At 37.3% G+C, this 22,640-nt stretch overlaps 1 protein-coding gene across 1 annotated transcript; it reads right to left on the reverse strand.

The window, feature by feature from the left end:
• Positions 1–22,640, reverse strand: LYPLAL1 (lysophospholipase like 1). The gene is made up of 5 exons (XM_005416147.2): positions 22,631–22,640; positions 22,236–22,335; positions 11,223–11,392; positions 881–996; positions 1–259 (listed from the first exon to the last, which is right to left on the reverse strand). The coding sequence occupies exons 1-5, from the start codon at positions 22,638–22,640 to the stop codon at positions 20–22; spliced, it is 636 nt and encodes a 211-aa protein (XP_005416204.2). The 3' UTR covers positions 1–19.

The raw sequence follows: 22,640 nt of genomic DNA on the forward strand, positions 1-22,640 counted from the left end.
TATGAGGCTGGATCTTCATTTATTCATTAGCCTTTGGTGCTTCAACAGGCAATTTCTTTACAATCCAGGATTTTAATTTTTCTATTTCAGTTCTGTTCAGCTCATGATTGAGGTTTGGGAAAGTATGAAGTGATGCTGATACTCCCAGAGACTTTAACATCTTGTTGGTCTCTTCACCCCATGAGTAGAGAACTAGATCATCAGCAGTTCCATGGCACTGAAATAATTCTGGAAGAGCACTTTCATTTCTTTTCAAAGCCTAGATGGAAAGGAGACACTGTCAGACATACTGCCAAAAATTTAAAATGAATATTTACAATTACATGGTGACAATTATTGCACTTACTGATCTACATTTTAGGGGTCATACTGTACTATCTCTATAGAAGTAAATAAGGAAATACTGGAAAAAATTGCCCTTCAAGAGAGCCTCCTGATAGGCTCAAGTTTCAATACAATAACTCTTGACAAATGGTAGTGTTTACTTTAAGGTCTATACCCCTCTCCAAATAAGAGAAACAGAAAAAACTCATGACAGCAAATAGAGCTCGCATTATAATGCATCACACATTTTAAAAGAATACTTATGCTTACACAGTCTCTTTAACAATTAAGGACAACGAGTAAAGCATTTCATTGGTTAATCTCTTTCTACACTTTAATATTGTACTGTCTGTGCAAAAAAGTGCAATAAAACATTATTTAAAGACAGTTTTAAAGCCTCACTTCTCTAATATTCTGCTTATCTATTTCCTAGAAATGGCATAAGTTTAGAATGTGAATCAACTGCCTCAGACGTATAAACATGTATATTGAATTTTAATCACCATGTTTTCCATGTAGCTAAACACATTTTCTATCATATCTACTACACACTCACCTGGTAAACAGCAGAATCTTTATTCAGAAAACTGGACAAGGCAAAGACTCCTGCCAGATCCTGATGAAACCTAAAGGCCAAATGCATTGCCATTCCACCTCCCATTGAAAAGCCTCCTAGGATGCACCAAAAGAAAAAAAGATTTTTCTATAAGTCTTTGTAACCCAATGTAAAATTTATTATCTTCAGACTTGTTTCTTTTATACATAACACAACAAAAAGCCATCTTGAGTACCATAAAGGTTACAAAGATTTTAGAATTACAGAGTCACTTAGGTTGGAAAAGATCTCTAAGATCATAAATCCCAACCTATGACTCAACACCACCTTGTCAAGTAGACCATTGCACCAAGTTCCACATTCAGTCATTTCTTGAGCACCTCCAGGGACAGTGCCTCCAGCACCTCCCTGGGCAGCCCATCCCAAAGTTTAACAACCTTTTTGTGAAGAAATTCCTTCTGACATCCAACCTGAACCTGATGTGGCATAGCTTGAGGTTTAAATCAAAGCATGATGCAATTAAGATAATGGATACCTAAAGCAGTGCTGAAGATTCATTACTGAGAGAGGACAAAAAATGCCATCATGTCATTACTTCAGAAGCCATTTGTGTATGGTCCCTATCAGGTAGCTGAATACTGTGGCCATGCATACTCTGACATAAACAAAGTAAAACTCTGTGAACAGGTAATTCTCACTGCTTTTTGTATTCAAGTTATTTCTCCCCTAGGCTAGCAGCATTCACACATGAAAGATCTCTATTTTACATAATCAATGAGCATTCACATTCAATTAGCATTGAGGATATTTTTGCTGTTATACCTTGGGATATATAATAAATAGGGAACAAATGCAATGTACGACTCCTGAGCTCCAACAGGATCTCTGAATTAATAGCCCTCTGTGCTCCATATGTCTCTTCAACTACACTAATTCCTTACCAAAGATAATTCTTCAGGGATGATTTTTATAAGACAAATGCTTATCCAGTAGGAAAGAAATCCAGACTACTACATTACTTCACAAGGACACAGTACATAGGCCATTATATTGACTGTATCCAGATAATTAATAGAGTGAAGCTTCCTTTATTTTTTTATGCACAATATGGTCACTTATTTCATTTCCTTTTGATCATTCTGAAGAATGCTGTCATCTCCAAACCCCAAAAGAAGTACTTGTACTCTAAGAGACCATTTTGCATTTGCTTACAAATAAATACAGACAATGCTTTATCAACAAATAAAATTAAGTCCATTTTAAGTATTTCAGATTACAGGAAGAAAAGCTGCATTGAAAAGTCATTACTAGTTTGTAAATGATTTAATCTTAAAATTTTGTACCCAGTTAGTCACAATCTGGCACACTGTCTGCAATTACTCACCAGCAGTCTTTGACAATGCAGTCACCTTCTGTTTAGAAGAATATTAGGTAATGGTTCTTTTATGTGGCTCATACTACTACAAGAAAGTGCAATACAAAGGACTAGCTCTTTGAATTTGATTTGCATGGGAATACCTGAAGTTTATCACCCGATACCACAACAATCTCTGAGTAAATGCCATATGCTAAATGCTTCAAAAATGACAATTTGAATAAGCATTTATAGATGCAGACTATTTTTTCAATTAAAAGAACCATTTCAGTATATGTGCATGTTTGACATAACACATAAAAGACACTCTTAGTCAAGAACTTCTAAATGAATTCAAATTTTGGATGAAGGAAAAATAAAAGGTAGGTATAGATATTACACAAAGCCAATGTATGAAACGACAGATTGTAAACAAATCACAAAAGTACATGTATACAGATGATCTCACCATGAAGAATACATAAACTGTACAGCACTGTTAAGCAGATCGTGTCAGGAGTGTTAGATAAAATCAAAATGACACAGCAACATTTCATCCTTAGATGGGCAGAACACTGCAAGGTCTTCACCAATCTACTTCTCCACTTGAGACCAATCTACCTTCAAGAAACACAAAGACTGTGCACAGAAGTTCAGAATTTGCCAGAAGATTTTAAATTTAGAAGTACGTTCACTTTCCGTTTTCCCCTCATGCCTATTTAAACGAGAACTGTGATTAATGCTTCACAACAGTTAAACAGGGTTAGCTCAACAATGCTCAGCATGCCAGTCCAGGAAAGCACCTAACTCTTTGTGTTAACTTCCCTGACTCACAAAGGAGGTTTATGTGTGAACTAATAGGGGAGCACACACAAAAGATTCCATTATGTAAAACACTTCCGGTTGCAGAGAAAGTTCACTCAAGGATGCATTTATGACCTCAGATCTGCTTCAGTGTAGTGCTGATTTTTAGGTGGCAACCCCTCTACAATAAGAAGAAAGCTGCTTGTGACTCACCCTGACAGCTGAGAAAGATCTGCTGAAATCAGACAATCATCACACTTCCAAGTTAAAGAATTTGAATCAGAAGGAAACTCCCATGCAATACTTTACTAAAACTAAAACATTCTTTTCTGGAATATAATCTGTAACTAAATTCAGGTGATCTCAAGCACAGGATGATGTAACACAATGTGAACAGAAACAGAATTTCTCAAATGGAATTTATTCCTGATTGAATGAGACAGAAATCTTCACCACAGTTGCCATTTTTCAGTGATAAAAATATTCCTTGTAAATGGCCTTAGGAGCCTTTTAACAAAACTCCAGTTCATTTTTGTAAAAGATCTTGATTTGTATTAATTTGCTTCCCATTTGTATTTCCCTGAAATGATAATCTGGTCCATGATGACACTTGAACGTTATACACGGTTCAGGAAACCAAGTATTTATCTACTGTCAAACTTTAGCTTTATTTGTTTCTTTATACTTTGTCTAACAATGTCTGTGTTTGCATCTCAGAAAAGACAAACCTTTATTTTGTATCTCCTGTCCTGGATACATAAGAGAATGCTAAAAACTGCCTTCTCCCCTATGCATCACTTTAGTGGCTGCAATGAGCTATTCCTGAATTCAGAAAGTTCTTTAGGTGTTCAGTCTTCTTCACAGAAAAAAACAGCTCTCTAGCACACACAGGTTTGACATTGCCAAGTGCATCCTTAATCATACAAACCTGATTGTAAAACGCCTTAGTCCATTTGTTATAATTATTATGGAAATACCACTTTTTCATGCTTTTCAGTAAAACTTTAACATGTGCTCAAAGCTACTTGCCATACTAGAAATCACAGCCATGGGGAAAAAAAACAGTTATGAATCATATCTAGTGCACAAATTTTGAAGAGAAAAAAGAACAGGAGAAGCTAAACCCCAGATTTTGATGAGATTAGGATTTGGACTTGGGTGTAGAGGTGCAGTTCGAGGTGTTTGTTTTAAGCAATATTTCTTCACTAGTTTCTCTGTATTAGTTGTTCTTCATCTTTCCTGTATTTCTTCCAATTTGTCAGTACAGCTTTGGTAACAAAGTGGCAAGAAATGAATCCTCCAGCACACAGTGCCTGTGCCAGCACAGCACAAGACAAACACTCTTCTGTTGTATAAGGCTACACCAGCACAGTCAGAAATTGTCTTGGCCTGTTCTGATATTATTACAATACATTATATACTCTTGCCTCCTTTTCATTCCATTCTCACAGCATTTTTCATTCTCAATTTCTCCTTTTTTAGTATTTCAGCTTAGAGTTGCTTTAATCAGTTTGTTATCAAGAATTTCTCCCTTAAGTTACATTCCAGTTTACTTTCCCTCTCCCTAGGGACTAAGTGATTTACCTTATATTAACAGTAACAGCACAACCTTGTTCTACACATCATCTGCAAAGAAGCTGACTTTCTGTTTTGACCTTCCATTTTCATCAATGAATGGAAGTATTATATACATTTAACAGTGTTCACAAATGAATATCAGCAAAGAGTACAAATGCCAGTGGAACAGCAAACTCCCTTCTCCACAGAACTCCCTGAACACTGCTCCTGTGTTAAGTACTCAAACACTTGCTTTGTCTCAAGTGAATTTCCTCACAGCAGTGATTTTCTCCTTTTAATCTCTTCATGAAACTTCATCAAACCCAAACCTTGCACAGCAGCGGAACTGCAATGAACGATTTCCACCTTTGATAGCCTTGTTATTCTGGTTGTTACTTAAGTCTTTACAAGAGCAACAAACTTGAGAGTCTTTACAAGAACAAAGGCAACTTCCCTTGAGTGGCTCAGCCACTTGCTCTTGTTAGGAACGTGAATTAACTTGCTCCCCAGCTTTCTCACCAGTCAAAACACATTTTGAAATGCATATTTAAGTGGTATGACTTTTACCACTTTCTTGTAAAAACAAGTGTACTATTGTTTCTAGCATATCAACTCGCAGTAAAGCCAGAACCAGTTACATTTTATTTTCAACTATTACAGGTAATAGAGGGGAACCCAACATGTGTACCTAAGGGATCGTAATTTTTAGCACTGAAAGGAAAATAAAATCCATTAAAAGTCTTGAATCAATTTTTATTTAGATGTTACTCCACCAATCTATGGCTTGCCTCATTTATCCAGTGTGTGTTGGCTTGGTTGTTTCTAGACGACAGCAGTGTTCTGCTGCAACACTTACCAGTCATTTTTACAGTCAGCATAACTGCACAACATGGGAAAAAGGAAGAGAAAAACCTATCCTTTATGCTCACAGTATTTGTGACTCTAAACTGAATCACAGGAAGGAAAGGGGAAAATAGTTCTCTAAAGCAAAGAGTAGCAATGCACAGAAACAAGCTGCTGTTCTGCAGAGCTGCGAACCTTCTGTTAGCAGAGGTCTTTTAGAATTCAGAAAAGCAATGGTAAGGATTTGCCTAAATAGAGCTGAGCCTGCACTGGCACATGACAATGGAATAGCAAATGTTGTGAAGTCTCACTTTTCTATGACTCTGTTGGCACAACTGTGAAAAAAGTACAGGTTAATTTGTACCCTGAGGCATGTCTGCACAACTCTCAAGCATTCTAAAAGCCCATCCATCCATCCATTTAATTTTGCACTGAATTCAGGTATTTATTAAAGAGGAGTAAAGACAGGTCTTCAACAGAGTTCTTAGTAAGGCTGAAAAGATCAGAACTTGATTATATATAACTATTTTCTTACCAAAGTCATTATCTTATATGCAATATCATGATTGAATTATTTTTGAATTATTTTTGAATGATTTTATTCGTTTACTTCTGTGAGTCTTATTTACTCCTAATCTTCACTATCATTTGCTAAACCTGCCATTCCCCACACTGAGAATGTGTCATTTTTCAGAGTCTTTAGATACATTAATATTGGCACCATGACATGTTGGGAAACAAAGTAACAAGTAATAGTCTAGTCTTGGTTAAAATTAGCATTGTACCTCCTACCAAAAGACTCACAATGGAAACAAAGATTAATTTGTTAACGCCTCTTTTTACTTCCTGATGTGTGAGCTAGACTAGCAAGAGATCCAAAAGAGACACAGGTCAGTTCAGATACAAAAAAAACCCCCAAAACCAAGAGGACCAAACATCTACCCCAAAGTATAAATGCAAGGCAAATTTACACTGATGCACTGAAAATTAATAAAATGTTGCAGGTATTATAGGGCAGATGGACTAACAGTACTGCTTTCAGCCCAGCATCTCAGGCACAATTTAGAGAAACCACAAAGCCATGTAATGGGAGGTACAGAAAGAGAAATCTCAGTTGAATTGCAGAGAGAAAAAGCAAAATAAACCCATAAATTTCCTCTGTAAGAACAAGGCAGTAAGTACCTCTGAATGGAAGACAATGTCCTCCTAATAAAGACAGAAGATACAAGATAGGATGAGTGACAGCAAAAGGCTCAGAAGCCAAAAGCATAAAGTGCTAAGACTGTGGGTGAAATAGATGGCTAAACACTTCAACAATTTATTGTTGGAAGTTTTTATCTCCACATATTTATAAAATCTGTTCTCCGGGGCATCAAAGCCAAGATATTTCCCCCCCATCCCATTCTCACACACACTGAGAGAGAAGGAAATGCTAATATTTACAAGAAGCACAGAGCTTTCATGTTACTTCCACTGTGGTTCAGTAGCTATGTAAGAAGTCTAGCAATAAACAAAAAGTGGTTGTGTGTCTTGTGTTATTGTTACAGCACAAGGGGTCAGGAATCATGCATGTGTTTTTTGGCATTTAGTCAAATCTACAGGACTGTTATGGAACGTTTATTTTCACTGGCTGCTTACACGAGTGACTACAGGTGGCAGAGACCAACACGCTTGGATCAGCACTTATGCACTACACAAAAAGTGACCTCTGAAAGCAGGAAAGCAGTGCTAAGAACAAAAAAATTAAGAACAAAAAAAGAACAAAAATACTGCCTTTCACAAAAGTGTAGTTGACTACAGTAAGCCCTATCAAAATGATCAAAAAACAAGAGGACCATTTCTTTCAAGAGCTTCTAACATATTCTTGAATAATATTGTTGAAATTTTAAACAATTTTCACTGAAGTGGACTTATTTTACAGGGCACTGTCGCTATGGAAGCAGTTAAAAACCCCAAAACACAGGAACAACCAGCAGAAGAAAACAAAAAACAAAAGCACCACCACCTGAAAAACCAACTTAGCTTTAGATAGAAAAAGAAATTATTGTCCCACATTTTAAACTGTGGCTTGTTTGGCCAATTTAGGAATGAATTCAGGCATTTATAAAGAAGAAATGCATCCTGTTTTTAAAGAAAGGATATTATCAAAGCTCTAAGTGTCAAAATTTGACTAAATTTATATCACACTTTTATCTCCAAAGTCAATACAAACCTACTTACAGGACTATTTACAAAAAGTCCTTTAGCCAGGAAGACCAGTAAGAGTAACTCAATAAGAATGTCTGGCTAAAAACGAAGTGCCATTATCAAATTCTGGGGATGATATAATTATTTTTTTGAATAATTATGTTTAGCTGCTAGTCTCACTTCCTTCCTCCTCCAAGGTCAGGGGAAATAAAACTTAATCAGAAGTCTACTTTTTTCAAAAGACTTGTGTTAAAAGGAAAGCAACTAATGAAACTGTTAGGAGATAAGAATGGGTAGATAAGCCATGTCACAAAATTAATACGGATGTTTTAAAAATAAGACTTCCTTCAGATCCAGCAAACTAAGTAATTTATTTCTTTAGAAGTAGATTCATAGAGCAGCTGTTAAAAGCAAGGCTGCACCAGCATTTTCCTTGATAAGGAAGAGAGGAGTGGCACTGTACAACCTGGACTCCATCCTCAGCTTTAGAGTTCTGATCTGCAAGCAGTCACTTGTGAATTTCAGAGGCATTGAAGCAAACAATGCAGGCTACAATTTCTTTCAGAGAAAATGCTCTTACTGTCCCACTATCTTGAGCTTTGTGGAAAGTCTGAATGGCTCAAGAAGGGGAATCATCCCTCAGAAGACCAGGTGCTGGGCTTCTCATTTTCCATGTTTGAGAGCCCACTGCTGCTCCCCGTCTCTTCCCACTCGTTCACCTTTGCACAGTGCTCTCTCAGATCTTGCCTTCTTATCCCACACCTCTGAGCTGTCAGCAGCTGCCCACCTTCCTGCTTGCCTAACACCTCACTCACCCTCATCCAACAATATCTGACACTCACCCTCAGCCTGTAATTTCTAGTCCTCTATTCCATATAAAACCATAACCTTCAATCTTGTTATGCTCCTCATACTCATTTTGTTTTCTTTCCAGTCATTAAAACTCCCACTTACTACAAAATGGTCACTCAACCCAATTCTCCTTAACCCTTTAAGGAGCATTTAATTCCCTGTAAATACCTTCATATGACTGCTCTGCTCTTTGGTTTCTGTGACCCTACCCAAAAAGGCCCCCACTGTTCTTCACAGACTCACAAGTTCTCCAGTTGTTTCTCTCAACTATTTTGTCTCTGTTTTACATAATAAGATATGTACCATTACGGATCTCCAGTATGACTCAACAACACTGAATGCACTATGAATTCATAGCAAAATTTCACCCTGGCTTCCCCTGCTATAGATGCCTTATTTTTTCCCTTTACCTCACAAAGGCTGCCTCCTCCAACTCCATGGTACCAGCAGTGACAAATCTATCTGTTACCTTAGGCCTCATCTTATAGTACCAGATGGACATTCCTGACATTTTCCAAGAGAAATCTAAAAAGATCTGAGAGAACTTAGTTATCTGACATTCGAAGCAAGTAACCAAACCTTCCATTATCTCCCATACACTCATCTTCTAAACTCAGAAAAATTTCAGGCCACATATTTCTCCTTTTTGAGTGGACATTACACTATGGTGCAGACATACTGACTTGGCCTCATATTTTCTTTTGATCAAGAAATCACAGAATGGTTTGGGTTGAAAGAAATTCTAAAGATCATTTGGTTCAAACCCTCTGCCATGGGCAGGAAGTCCCTCCATTAGACCAGGTTCTTCAGGGCCCCATCCAACCTGGCTTTCAACACTTCCAGGGATGGACATCCCCAGCTTCTCTGGGCAATCTGTTCCAGTGTGTCACCACCCTCAAAGTAACAAATTTCTTTTTAATATCTAATCTCAACCTACTCTCTTTCAGTCTAAAGCCATTTCACCTTGTCCTACCATTACATGGCCTTGTAAAAAGTCCCTCCTCAGTTTTCATGTGTGACCCTTTTAGGTACTGGCAAGTGCTGCAAAATCTCCCCAGAGCCTTCTGTTCTTCAGGCTGAATACTACAAATCTGCAGAGTACCTTTACAAAAGTCCTAATTTCCTGTAAGAAAGAATGCCAGAAGATGGGTAATTATTTGCACAAAGTCCTAGGACATTTAATGTCACCTTTATGCATAAAGACCTTAGAGGATCTCTTAAGTTTCATTCTTCACTGCATCACACACTGGTTAATCATCAAAAATAGCACAGAAAAGGCACAAAGTTCTTGTGGAAGAACACTTAATCTTGTACAGCCACAAGTGATACAACTTTCCACTACCAAGTTCCTTATGCATCTGCATGAGTCCCCTTCTGTACTTTGGACAAAGTAACTCAGGGCTTCTTTATTTTGCTTCTTGCATAATATTGGACTGAACCACGAGGATGTAGGCTTGTAGTCTCTGTCAGGTGGGGAAGCAGAGCTGTCAAGAGTGACAAAACAAGTACAGTTATTTCTGATTTATATGTGAGGAATGCAAACACACAGAGATGGGGACTTCCAAAGAATCTACGGGATGAAACACTCAGTGCATGCCAACTTCCTTACTCTGCTTATGACTTGGAAAACAACCTTCATACTTTGCAGTCTGGCTATTTCTAATTTTGAAGGCTACAGAGGAAAGGAAAACAGCCTAGTAGCACACTGGATCTGTACACAGAGCATCTCTCAGCTCACTCAACAGCGAAGCACCTGCACTTCTCCAGCTGCTTCCAAGCCAGCAGGTATAACAACACAGGAAAGACAGATCAAAGGGACTCTGTTGACAGCCATCCAAAACAATGCACTCTGCAGCCAGCACAATGAGCCAGGAAGGGAAAGGAAGCACAGGCCTTCACAGAGCGACATGGGGCTAGATCAGGAAAACACACCAGGCTGAATAGTAGTGGCTTGGCCACACAAGATTTTGATGGCATGACTTAGCTGGACATACATTTATAAGATCCCACTTTAAGAGTTTTTTCCCCGACTTGAAATAGTTTGTGGTCTAGAGATGGGACAAGGAGCCATAGACTTGTGAATTCTCATTCCCTCTCTGCCCTAGACTATTTCATCACCCTCAACTCCTGTGCCTCAATATCTCACCATCTATTTCACTGAAGTACTGTGAAAGTTACTGGAAATTTGTGGAAAGAGAAATAAAGATAGACACATATGAACTATTACAGCTAATACTTCATTTGTTATCAAGTGTCAACCTTTAGTGCTATGTAACATGCACATTTTTCCTGCATGAATTAGTTTAACCCAAAATTATTAGAGCAGTAAGGAAAAGTTCATGATTATTTATATGCTACATCTCCATTCTCCAAAATGCACGTCATTTTTGGAAAGCGTACTTTTCCATCCTTAAAAAGGGCTTAAAGGAAATAGTAAAACTATGTACTTCTCAAAGTAAATCACTGCCCACTCTATTTTAAATGATTACAAATGACTGTTGAAAATAAAAACAGTTTTACATTTTGAGGATACTGCTTACAGTTAGCCACATTCTCCACCTGATATGGTGGGGAATATAGGGTTTAAATAAGGATTCACTATTGCTGAGGATAGGCTACTGACAAGGCTGTTCAGCAGTTTCAAGCCATGATCATGACCCTTCAGGATAGAGCAAATTCAAAGAAGTTAATCTCTTAACCATTAAAAAAACATTAGAATAAATACATTATAAATATATCTCTTACCTATGAGTATCCTGCTCTTAGCAATGCCATTCTTCACCTCATCATTGATCAGGTCTGTAAGGCCCCGGCACATGGAATCAATGCTTTCAATGTGTTCAGGACAGTCATTACAGATCTTATACCTGTCAAACCACACATTGGAAAAGGCTCCTTTCATGGGTGTATATGGCCTAGAGTGGTGGAACAAAAGAAAACAAAGATTAACAAAGCACAGGATCAAATGCCTTGATCATATGTATTAAATCAAAAAAATACAGTGTATCTCCAGCAAAGGAGAGAATAAACCTCTTTGAGTTCTAACTCCATTTACATCCAGTCACATTGCATTTCCTTACATTGAAGTCATGGTCCTTCAAGAATGAAGCCAACATTTGGAAACTATGTAAAATGCAATTTTCAGCCAGTTCAATATTAAGGTTGTTTAGGTCAGCTAAACATTTTAAATCTTAAACCTGTCAAGAAGTTCTTAATCCTAAACAAAGTTAGGGTTGAAATCCATGATGGAATACGATAAACTGAAGTAACTTCTAAACAAGACAGCTTTGCAGGAGCTAACTTTTTGTAATTCAATTGCCTAATTCTTGACAAAACTGACAGGGGATGGGTATTATGACCCTCTAGGTATTAAAAAAAACCTGCCAATTTTTCTTTCTGTCAAATAAATACAGCCATACGCATCTTAATGGGGCAGGTATCTCATAAACATAACTGAAAGAAATGCCATGTGCTTACTGGACTGGTGCACAAGCAAGAGCTATGATACTCCTCACCATAATACTTTATTGTCAGAATGTTATTTTAAGTGCTTCAACAGGCTGCCCAAATCCTAGATAATCAAGAAACCTTCAATTCAAAGAAGCTTTTCTTTGGTTTTAAATAAAGATGATTAATAGAGCCCTGAAATCCCAAGAAAGGTGATCTAATTGCCTTGCAATGGCTCTACAATATATTACAAAACATACTGTTATGAGATCGATCATCTCAAACAAAGCCCCTTGAAACCCTTATTTGCTATGTTCAACCAGGGCAAATTCTTCACTTTTACTTAAGCTTAGATCAGATTACAATCTCTATCCACAAAACAGACAGTTTTTGATACATTTCTGGATGGGAACAGACTGAAAATGCTAAAGTTGACTTCTGTGCTGTCTCTGGAATTTTTTCAATGCTAGGATTAAACAAAGCCACAACTAACCTAAAACGAGAAAGCCACTAATTCAGTTATTCTTAATGAAGGAACAAATTCTGCCTTTATTAACACCAGAGAGGCCTCACATATGCAAACAGCTATTTCTAAACCAGTACTGCAACTAGGATGAGTGTTCAAGATAATACTATTTGGACTATTCGGTCATAAAAGTAAAAAATGAGAGAACATAGGTTTTCTTCCGCCTGTTGTCCTGAACACAAAAAAAAAGCCATGACTTAAAAATTGGTAAGAAAAATGTACTGAAAGAGGCAACAAACAGCAACAGATAGGTACAAACAGAAACACTACAGGTTCATCTTTTTCAGCAGAGCTTCAAGGTACCTAAAATGTACTGTTATTGAAAGTGCCATACATTATGTGGTCAAGTGCCTTAATAATCCCTCATTTCTTTAATTCAAAACAGAATTTTGAATTAAAATTCATTTCTTTAATTCAAGCACCAGAATTTTAAAAATTGAGCTATTTGTTTTCAAGGCAGCCCTTACCTGTCTATTAGAAAGCTAACTCCCAAATTAAAGGAAATTCAGTGGAAAAATCTTGTATACCCAGCAACTTAAAGCTGTGTTTAAAAAATAGTACTAAAATTATTTGCTTTCTTGATTGTCTTTTCTTTGGAATTCTGTCTCCAGAAATAAATTGATCAACACTTAAGAAATAAGATTACAAATATCTAATTCACAAAAGTCAGTTTCTAAGAGCAGACATTCCAGTCAAATCTATCAAGAGCAGAATCAATGGAGTTTCTGGAAGTCACTTGGACAATGTGACATACAACAGACGAAATGCCTGGGTAAACAGCATTTAATCCATTATTTTAGCTTCTCTCAAACACTTTTACATCCATCCTGGTTAAAATGTTTAGTAGCAGATTGCTTCATTTTCTAGTAAAGTCAGGGTTCCTAATATCTGTGTAAGAAAAGATGTAAGGTTTTAGCATTACTACAGCATGTTGACCTGGATTTATTATTACAGCAGGTTAACCTCCAGGATTTATATGGAACATAGATACACACATATACTGCATTACAGCAATTTACTTTTACATTCCATAAATATTAAAACATGTTTCCCCACAACTAAATTACAAGCTTATGACATTTAAAACAGATCAAAATTCATCATGAGATTATAATACTTGATCAGATGTTGAAACTCAGGACTTCTACCTGATGTTTCTGCTAATTCTTCATAAGACAGATGAAATACCAACATCTTTCAAGCCCACAGGAAAGACCCCCAAGCAAACAGACAAGTGGCTTTCAGCTGCCCCAAAAACATCCTTGGAAGCACTCTTGATTTTTCAGAAATGCATTAAAAATAACCTTTACATAAAGCTGAGAAGTAAGATTCTTTTAGTGGTTCACCCAACTGGCACATCTGTTTTAGTCATTCACCTTTTTCTTTAAATAATCCCTTTATTAGCTGGCACACTACAACTCAGACATTACCACGGTAAACAAATATGTTTGGCATGGAACCATCTGTACAGCTCCAAGAATACAGCACCAATTTTTTTCATACAATTAAACCACAAAAAAAAATTCCCTGTGTTACAGTGACATGAGAAGCTGGATTGAAATATACAAAAACAAAAAAAAATACAGAGTGAAGTGGAAACTCCATCCAACAAGATCAACATGGTCAGTTAAGGACAATGTCAGACCAAATAAGCTTTAAGTTTGGAATTGCTTTTGCTCTCTTAAGTTTAATTAAAACTCATACCATCAGTCCATCTGTGCCTCACTTTCTTTATTCTCTTTTAAAAATGATACTAGAAATAAAGCTCTGTCCCTAAAACTGTGTGCTGTTGAAAGTGGAAATGAAAATATAGAGTCCCCCAAGCTGCGTGGACATTTTTTCTTATTTGGTTTTAAGGAGTGTGTGTATGTTTTGCTTTTTCTGGAGCACATACAAGATTCAAATCCATATAAGAAAATAAGAATCAAGAATCCTCTCTCTGTGTAGATCAAGCTTCCAAACTTGTATCCATTTTTAAGAGACACTTGAAAGAAAGTTCAATTTGTATGAATTTCTTTCTTAACATTTAAACATTAGGAGAATGGACAGCAAATGAGACACGGCTAGTGTCAAACATTGTTTAAGAAACTGCAGGATTAGAAGGATTAGAGTATTAGGAGCATTAGAATCTTTAAAATGCTTCCCAATACCCCCAATCACTCTAAATCATGTTTTCTGATTACTTTATAGCTCCTATTTGTAAGGGTCTTGTTGTAGATTAATATACCTCTTGCATGAGAGTGCAGTCTCAAGAAGATCCTACCCAACACTTCAATGTCTTAAAAGGAAAATATATCCTGTAATATCTTTGTAAGTATTTATCATCCTTTCCATCTCAGACAGAAGTAGTTTTCACTGTTGACCTCACTGCAAAGTTTCAAAGCAATACATATCACTACAGATTTTACGAACTCAAGATAGATTAGCTTCTGCTAACCTGAGTTCTGTAGTAATAAAAAAAAACCATGACGAAAAGTAGGTAGTAGCAACACCATCTATCTCCACCTTTCCAAAGCACAAATATATCCTCTCGACCTTCTTACTCATATTTAGAATTGTGCCAGCTAGTCCAAAATTATCTTAACAGAAGTGGAGAGCAACCCAATGATGCTACACAAGGTTAAAATTCAGATCTCAAACCACAGCAAATTCCATCTCCAAAATGATGCTATTAGCATAGTGATTCACATAAAACTACAGGTGGTTTCGTTCATTACCCAATAAATCACTGTCCCTATCCAACATTTTAAGTTAGAAGACAAGCCAGCAGCTCTAGCTGCTTTAAATGAGACAGGATATTGATAAATGGCAAGTATTCTTCCCCCAACTCTTTCTCCTGATGCATGATTGTATCACTGCCTTCATGCTCAGCACTATGATCACTCTGCTTTAGCAGACACATAAACCCAGACCTCTGGTGCTGGCTTACAGGCTTCCAGACAGAACTTCCCAAAATGCCAGACAGAACTGGAAATTTATAGTGAAGTTGGGCTTCAAGACTGAAATAAAGACAAAGAAAGATAAAAAATTACTGAAATCCTCAATTTTTCCTGCTTCCCAAACCCATCTCCTCTCAGTTAGGAGGTAAGGCCTCTCAAATTACACTGTTGTCTTTTGGAAGACTGTGCACCCCTCTGAAAAAATCTACAGGGCACACTACCACAGTAGTTCCACATTGCTGTGCTGAGACTCCAGCTGGAGAACTAAATCCAGTCCTGGAATCCTCAGAACGAAAAGACATGGACCTGTTGGAGCAGGTCCAGAGGAGGGCCACAGAAATGATCAGATCACCTTTTCCCACAAAGAAAGGCTGAGAGAGGTGGGTTTGTTCAGCCTGAAGGAGACAAAGCTCCAGGGAGACCTTACTGAAGCCTTCCAGTACTTAAAGGGACCTATAAGAAGATGGGGACACACCTTTTAGTGGGACCTGCTGCAATAGGCAAAGGGGGAATGACTTTCAATTTAAATTGGTTGTATTTAGACAAGATATAAGGAAGACTGGTTTTTACAAGAAGGATGCTGAAACACCAACACAGGTTAAATAGAGGTGGCAGATGTCCCACCCCTGGAAACATTTTAGGACAGTCTGGATGGGATTTCAAGCCACATGATCTAGTTGAAGATGTCCCTGCTCATTGTTGGGGGGGGGTTAAACTAGATGACCTTGAAAGGTCCCTTCCAATCCAAAATATTGAGTGGTTCTAGAAGCAAGTCTTGACTCTCTTAAAGCTGATGGCAGGTTTTTTGAATGAAAGCATATTACTCCCTAATCCCAATTTCTCTCATAGCATAATGTCACTGCTGAATTTCAGTACTACATTTCAATAGAAAATTTAGGTCCAAAACATGATTTTTAATTCCCACTGTCTGCTTGAAGCAGAAAGCAAATTTTAAAAGAAACAGGGAGGAAAGCAGAGAATCCAGCGAGTCAAATAAGAAGTATAAATCAGAAACTCTAGTCCAAGGTACATCTTGTGTTAAAACTGAGGGTCAGCATATCTTAAAAATGAAGCTTTGTGGTATGGTAACAGAGCACATGATGTGTCCAAAATTCAAGCAGCTTTAACTTAGAACTATACTTTAAAAAAAAAAATTACCAAAAGGAAGGCAAGAGTCATCTCCACGAGGAGCAATTTTGGCTGTTCTCCAGAAAAGGCTGTGCCTGTTCACACAACCACATGCAAATGCTTTTGATAGAGTTGTTCTGGATGCACATCGTCTGAAATGAGAGCTGACTGAGCCAGTACAGAACGGTCACCTGAAGAAATACTATGCTGACAGCTCTTGTTACTTGAGACAAATCTTATTCATTCAAGACAAAGGGAGCTGCAATAGAGTCTGGCATAAAACTCAGTGGGAGAAATTAAGTTTGTTTCTGTTTCTTTGTTTTTGTGGGTTTGCTGGGTTGGTTTTGTTGTTTGGAGGATTTTTTTTTTTTTGGAGAGAATGGTGTAAATTCTGGGGATCGGCACTAATCAGAGAGCAGCAATAATTTTATGGTTGAAAAGACCATAAAAGACCTTTTATACACATTGCCAGTTCCTCAGCAACCAAGAGTGGCTGCCTTACAAATTCACTTAAACAAAGTGGCAAGGGGCAAACCAGGGTCCAATCTGCATCAGTTCTCCATTACAGGGTCTGAAAGGCAATCTGGGATTCAAAGTGGCATCTTTCACAAGCTGGTGGCAAACAACACTGAGGATGGATGAATGACACTAGCTAAGCACAGAAACCTTTGAAAAGACTGTAAAGCAAGAGCACAGAATGGCACATAACGCAGAAATCCACAACTGCTTGCAGGAAGGGTGATATAAAAATGACTGTCTCCAATTCTTCTGTATTGGAAAAGGGTTGAGAGAAGAAAAACAAGCTGAAGGATGCCTAAGAGCACAATGCAGTAAAAGGGATTACAAATCCAAGATTATTTCTATCGTGTTCTAACTTGTTTTCCCCAAGTATGACTACAGTTATCTCTTACAAGTGTTTAGTGCGTCCCATGTGCTATTTAGCATCTGATGCGAGCATTAGATATATGCAGTTTTCCTCACCTAATTCCAGACCAGAAATAAAAGGAAAATACAAAGTTTATCCAAGCATACTTCAAGCATTATTATGCAGAACACGTTGAATTTCTACTTAAAGGAGATGAAAGAACCACCCCATGATACCAACCCAAACCTTTCCCATTTCTCCCTCAAGCTTCCACCTTTAAAAAAAGACTCCTTTGTGTTAAATTTATGAATGAGGTTAGGGCTTAAAAAAGTCAAGGATTAATAACATTTGCTTGAGCCAAAAACAGTATGATAGGCACTGTGCACGCTCCCCTCCAATCCATCTCAAGTCCGAGCTGCAATACTCCTGCTGCTTTTCCAATCCAAGGCCTCTCACAGGCAGAGGCTGCCAGAGGAGCTGAGTGGTGCCAAACTGTCTGGTGGTTTTGTGATGGAGCCAGATGGGGACTATGGTGAGATGAAGCTCATTTCCACCCATGAGCTGAGCAAAGACGTGAATTTAGGAGAAAAGATGGAGCAGTGGGCCTTTTAGTCCTTACCAGCCACATAATGATAATGGAAATTAGAATAAATTGGGGCCCCCGCACTCCAGACAACAAGTTCTGCACAGAGACTTACATCCCACAGAAAGGTTTGTTGAGCGAATGTCAAAAAGATCCATAAAATAGCCAAAGTAGTATTTATAGTTGATTTTCTGACTTGCAAAAGAGAAGGACTGTCAGAATGGAATGTAAGACAATGCAAAGAATCTTTGGCCTAGATTTTTTCAGGGAATTATAGAAGGCAAGGTATATGTATTAAAACAAGCAGAGCCTAAATGGTTTTAGATTTACCACGTTAGCTCCTGCAATGCCAATTTAAACTATCACTTTCTATTAAAAAAAAAAAAGTTTAAATTGGGTGGTATTCAGTTCTGATTTAGAAACTCAATAGAAACCTAATGTTTAAGTCACAATTGTAGCAGCTGAAACAGTATTTAAAGTTGTAGGTATCCTGACCCAAATAAAAAGGGAGAAAGGAAACCCTTTCCTTTAAAACTATTAGTGTAGACGTGGCTTTAGGGATTGCATCAGCTACTAGGGCTCCAATTTGAGCTTGGTTTTTTTTTTTTTTAAGATATATATTAGCATTACAATGGAGAGAAAATAGAATTCTGTTGTGTTTAACAAGTTTAATCTATGTACAGAAGCACTAATCTTGACAGAAAGCTAGACACAGTTAAAACAAGTTCTCTACTAATTTTTAAGTATCTCAGTATATTACAGAAAAAAACCCCCAAACCTCCAAGCAATGTGTAAAACTTTTAATTTGTAAAGCAAAATTTGTATACCCCAGGTAAATGCACCTAATTTCCAAACATATTTCAAATTCAGGTGTCAGTACTCTCACTACATCACATCAAGTCTTGGAATCCACATATTTTTTTCCATTTTTATCGAAGCATGCTTTTTACCATATGCGGTTTATTTAGTATTTTTGCAAGTTTTTCTTTTTTAACTGTAAATTTCACTATCCACATTTTGTTATTTTTGCTCAAGAAACAACCAAATATGAGACTCACTGCACTTTCCAATGGGATGGCGAATAAGTGAGACAAAATGCTGTAAACACTGCCTGTCCAGGGGGCATCAAGTGATTGTTCTCTGCAGAAACCTTGAATATCACAAAAATTATTAAAGTAAATCTCTAAAAAAAGAAGTGTGACTTTTTACAGATACCTATAGAGAAGAGTAAAAACCAGTTTTATAAAATGTAGTTCAGTAACATTCCACTGCTTTTACCCATAATCTTCTTCAGCGTTTGCCGAAATCAATGCTAGTGAAGCCAAAGAACATATTTCAGAATTCTTCCCGATTATATGCTGGACTGGTTTTCCAAAATCATTTTCAAATACATTGACTCTTGAATCAAAACATGTCTAAACCTCTGATGCTGTACAAATAAAAATATGCATGTTTCAGCACCTGGGATAAAATCTAAACAAAACATAAGTATAACCCAAATCCATCCTCCAAAAAAAAAAAAAAAATCAATGTTGTGTTGAAAAATGTGAATTCCACTGCTTTTCAAAACTCTGTTGAACAGACGTGAAGAATGTATATCTATGGATCTATAAATTTCCATCAAAAATGTGAAGAGGTATTCCCAACCTGCACTTTATCCTGCAAAAGCCCCCAGCTTTGCAGTTATATCATCATGCTTTTACTGGCATAGCTACTTTCACAGAGAACTTCACTGTGCATGTGCAAAGTTATCCCGGAAAAGACAGGAGCTCAGAGTATGAAGCACATCCACATTAACAGTATTTTGCCAGAAGAGCACATCAGCCGATCCTAGGAGGGTGTTGCCAAGCTTCCAGCTTTTCTTTGATTTCATCATCAGCACAAGAACCTGCAGGAAAGTTTTGCACTGACAGTGCAGCGGCAGGTTAGAGACCCACAGAGGCTCTCTCTCAGCAGCCTGACTTGCAGCCAGCACATTCCTCAGCCTCTGGGTGGGCAAAGAACCTGGTTTCAGAATCTTCTCAGCAGATCTGTATGTTCACAACCACCCAGCTATAGGTCTTATTAACAAGGATGCTGAATTTCCCCCCTACTGCCAGAAACATTTTGAATTCTTATCAAAATATATATGCATATAAATATACACATAATTAAAACCAACATATATATACTCAAGTTTAATTAATGTCAGCCATTCAAGTTTGGAAAGTCTAGGCCTTTCTTTTATTTTCTGTGAAAGAAAGGAAGACAACTGTTACAAAACCATTTCAAAAAGGCATAATGTGGTTTGTTCTTGAATACCAAAACAATATGAAATAGGTCTGTAAATGCTTTGCTATTTTGGTTTCAACCAATGACATGTATCATCACAAACTTCAGCACTGTTGCAAACAGTGGCAAGCTGCTTAGGAGCATCTGTTTTATTTTACTGTGTCAGCTAGGGCTGTTCATCAGCAACAAAGGGCTATACACAAGAGTGCCTTGCCAGTTAAAGACAAACAGTGTGGGTACTTTATATTCTTTGAATATACAACTTTTCTGTTTTGCTAAAAGCCACTTAGTCAGCTCATGCATGACTCTACCTGCTCTAGAAAACAACAAGAATAACCTCAACTTAAAAAAGAAAAAAAGAGAGTGAAATAAACTGTTTATTCACATGTTTTAATAACAACAGTATCTTCCCATCTGTTTAGCAAAGTACTGAAATTTGAACTCATAAGATAAAAACAAATTCCTTCATTTGAGTCAGGAGATGTTGCTGCTTAATCATTCATACATCATTTACACCTGTAGTTACCCAAAGAAACAAGAATAAATAAGAAAAGGACTGGATCTCAGAAGTGCCATGGGATGGAAAAGTCAAGCACTGGCCCACCAGATGTGGTCTGAGGTGCTCTGGCTGCATATAGCAGAAGGGAAAAAAAATAATTTTCCAGGAGAGCAGCTCCTCCTGCATTTCCCCAGTACCTGCTGTGCTGGGAGGGAAGCAGTAGAGCCACTCAGTGTGTGCGATGTGCCGCTGATAACTCTAGTATCACTTCAGCCTGTCATCAGGCTGAAGTAACAAGCACATTTTTTACAGAAAATGGGATTCACTCCCTGCTAACCCAGAACACAGAGCTTCAAAAGCTTCCACTCATGGGCTTGATTTTTCTGTAACACAGCGAGTACATTCACTGCAATTTCTCAGTTGCTTTTCCTGCCCAAGTAGACCATAAAAAATACACGGTCAAGGAAAAAGGTCTTTTTTCATGTTATAGTAGTGCCAGACAAAATCGGCGATTTTATTTGTTTATACCCTCCAAGAATTTTTCCTGACTTTGAAACCTCTGTACCTCAAAAGCCTATGTCACAATTTCCTTTTCTGTTCAGCATTCATCCACACTTATGCACAAATTCAGAAAGAAACTCAACCCCATTACCTTTCAAGGAAACATTTTCTTAATTTAGACTCACAGACACCTTAAAAAAATTGTATTAAGAAAAATTAAACACTTTTGAAATTTAGTATTATATATTTAATGTATGTTACATACATAATATGTGTAATTAATTATATATTCCATATTTAATATTACCTTTGGATAGCTATGGGGGTAAGTGTCCAACTTTTACCCTCTAGGTTTGACCGCATAAACTTTCAAATTCCTGCAGGAAAAAAATTTATCTATATATCCATCTACCACTGAATACACAGTGTCATTTAATAACAAGACTTGAGCTCACAGTAAATGTTGAACTCAATTCTCTTTGAAATAGTTGGGCCAGGATTCAAACAAGAAGTAATGTGCACTTTCGAATTCCCAGTCCTTTCTCAAGGAGCTGAGGATCTTTGACATCCTACTTGCCAAAAAGACTGACCACCTTCAGTACTGAAACCTGGAATTAAATATAAAACAATATTTTAATAGTTAATATGTGGGAGTTATTATGGGTAGGATTGTGATCTGGATCATGACTCTCTAATGCCACTACAACACACATTGCAGGATCATCCTCTACTTATATGAAGGAAATGGAAAGCTACTATGAGGACAATATCCAAATTTCAAATAGAGGCTGTGACTTCTGGGAATCCTTTAGAGTCTTAACCACTTAAAATCACAGTTCCTGGACAACAATGCATGTTGAGTCTCAGTTTTGTCAGAAAGCATATACATGAGAAAGAAGAAAGAATTGTTAAGACAATTTGTACTAATATCCAGAACTGTATTTTATAGCACTGGAACAGAGGAACTTAATCCAACAGTTACAATATATTAAATGGTACCTGGCAGGAGCCGTTGGGTAAATTACTTTTATATGTTGGAATGCCATTTCTTCATTCAAAATTTGTTTTATCCATGCTCTTGCTCCTTGGCCAGTATCACCTGTATCACACAGAAAAGTACAAGAATTATTCAGTGCATTTAGCAAGATAATGATACAATATCAAATATACTTCAGATTGACTGAATTTCAAATTATGAAGTTAATACACTAAAATGCTAAAACAGGACTTTCTAGAACAACTTCAGTTCCCGATCCAATGGATTCAAAACTTCCTAGAAAAAGACTACTTAAGAGATGCCACAACATAAGTTTAATCAATACTTTACTACATTCCATGACTTAAGCATCTCCCAAGCAGACACAAGGTTACTTGCGTCTTACTCTCTTACTTACAGTTGACCAT

This window comes from Geospiza fortis, unplaced genomic scaffold (assembly GCF_000277835.1).
Source record: "Geospiza fortis unplaced genomic scaffold, GeoFor_1.0 scaffold41, whole genome shotgun sequence".
NCBI lineage: Eukaryota > Metazoa > Chordata > Aves > Passeriformes > Thraupidae > Geospiza > Geospiza fortis.

Coding starts and splice junctions, on each gene's coding strand:
- LYPLAL1 (XM_005416147.2), bottom strand. Junction 11,393..22,235: donor TACCCAACGGCTCCTGCCAG/GTACCATTTAAT, acceptor CCACCACTCTAG/GCCATATACACCCATGAAAG. Junction 260..880: donor AAGATTCTGCTGTTTACCAG/GTGAGTGTGTAG, acceptor CTTTCCATCTAG/GCTTTGAAAAGAAATGAAAG.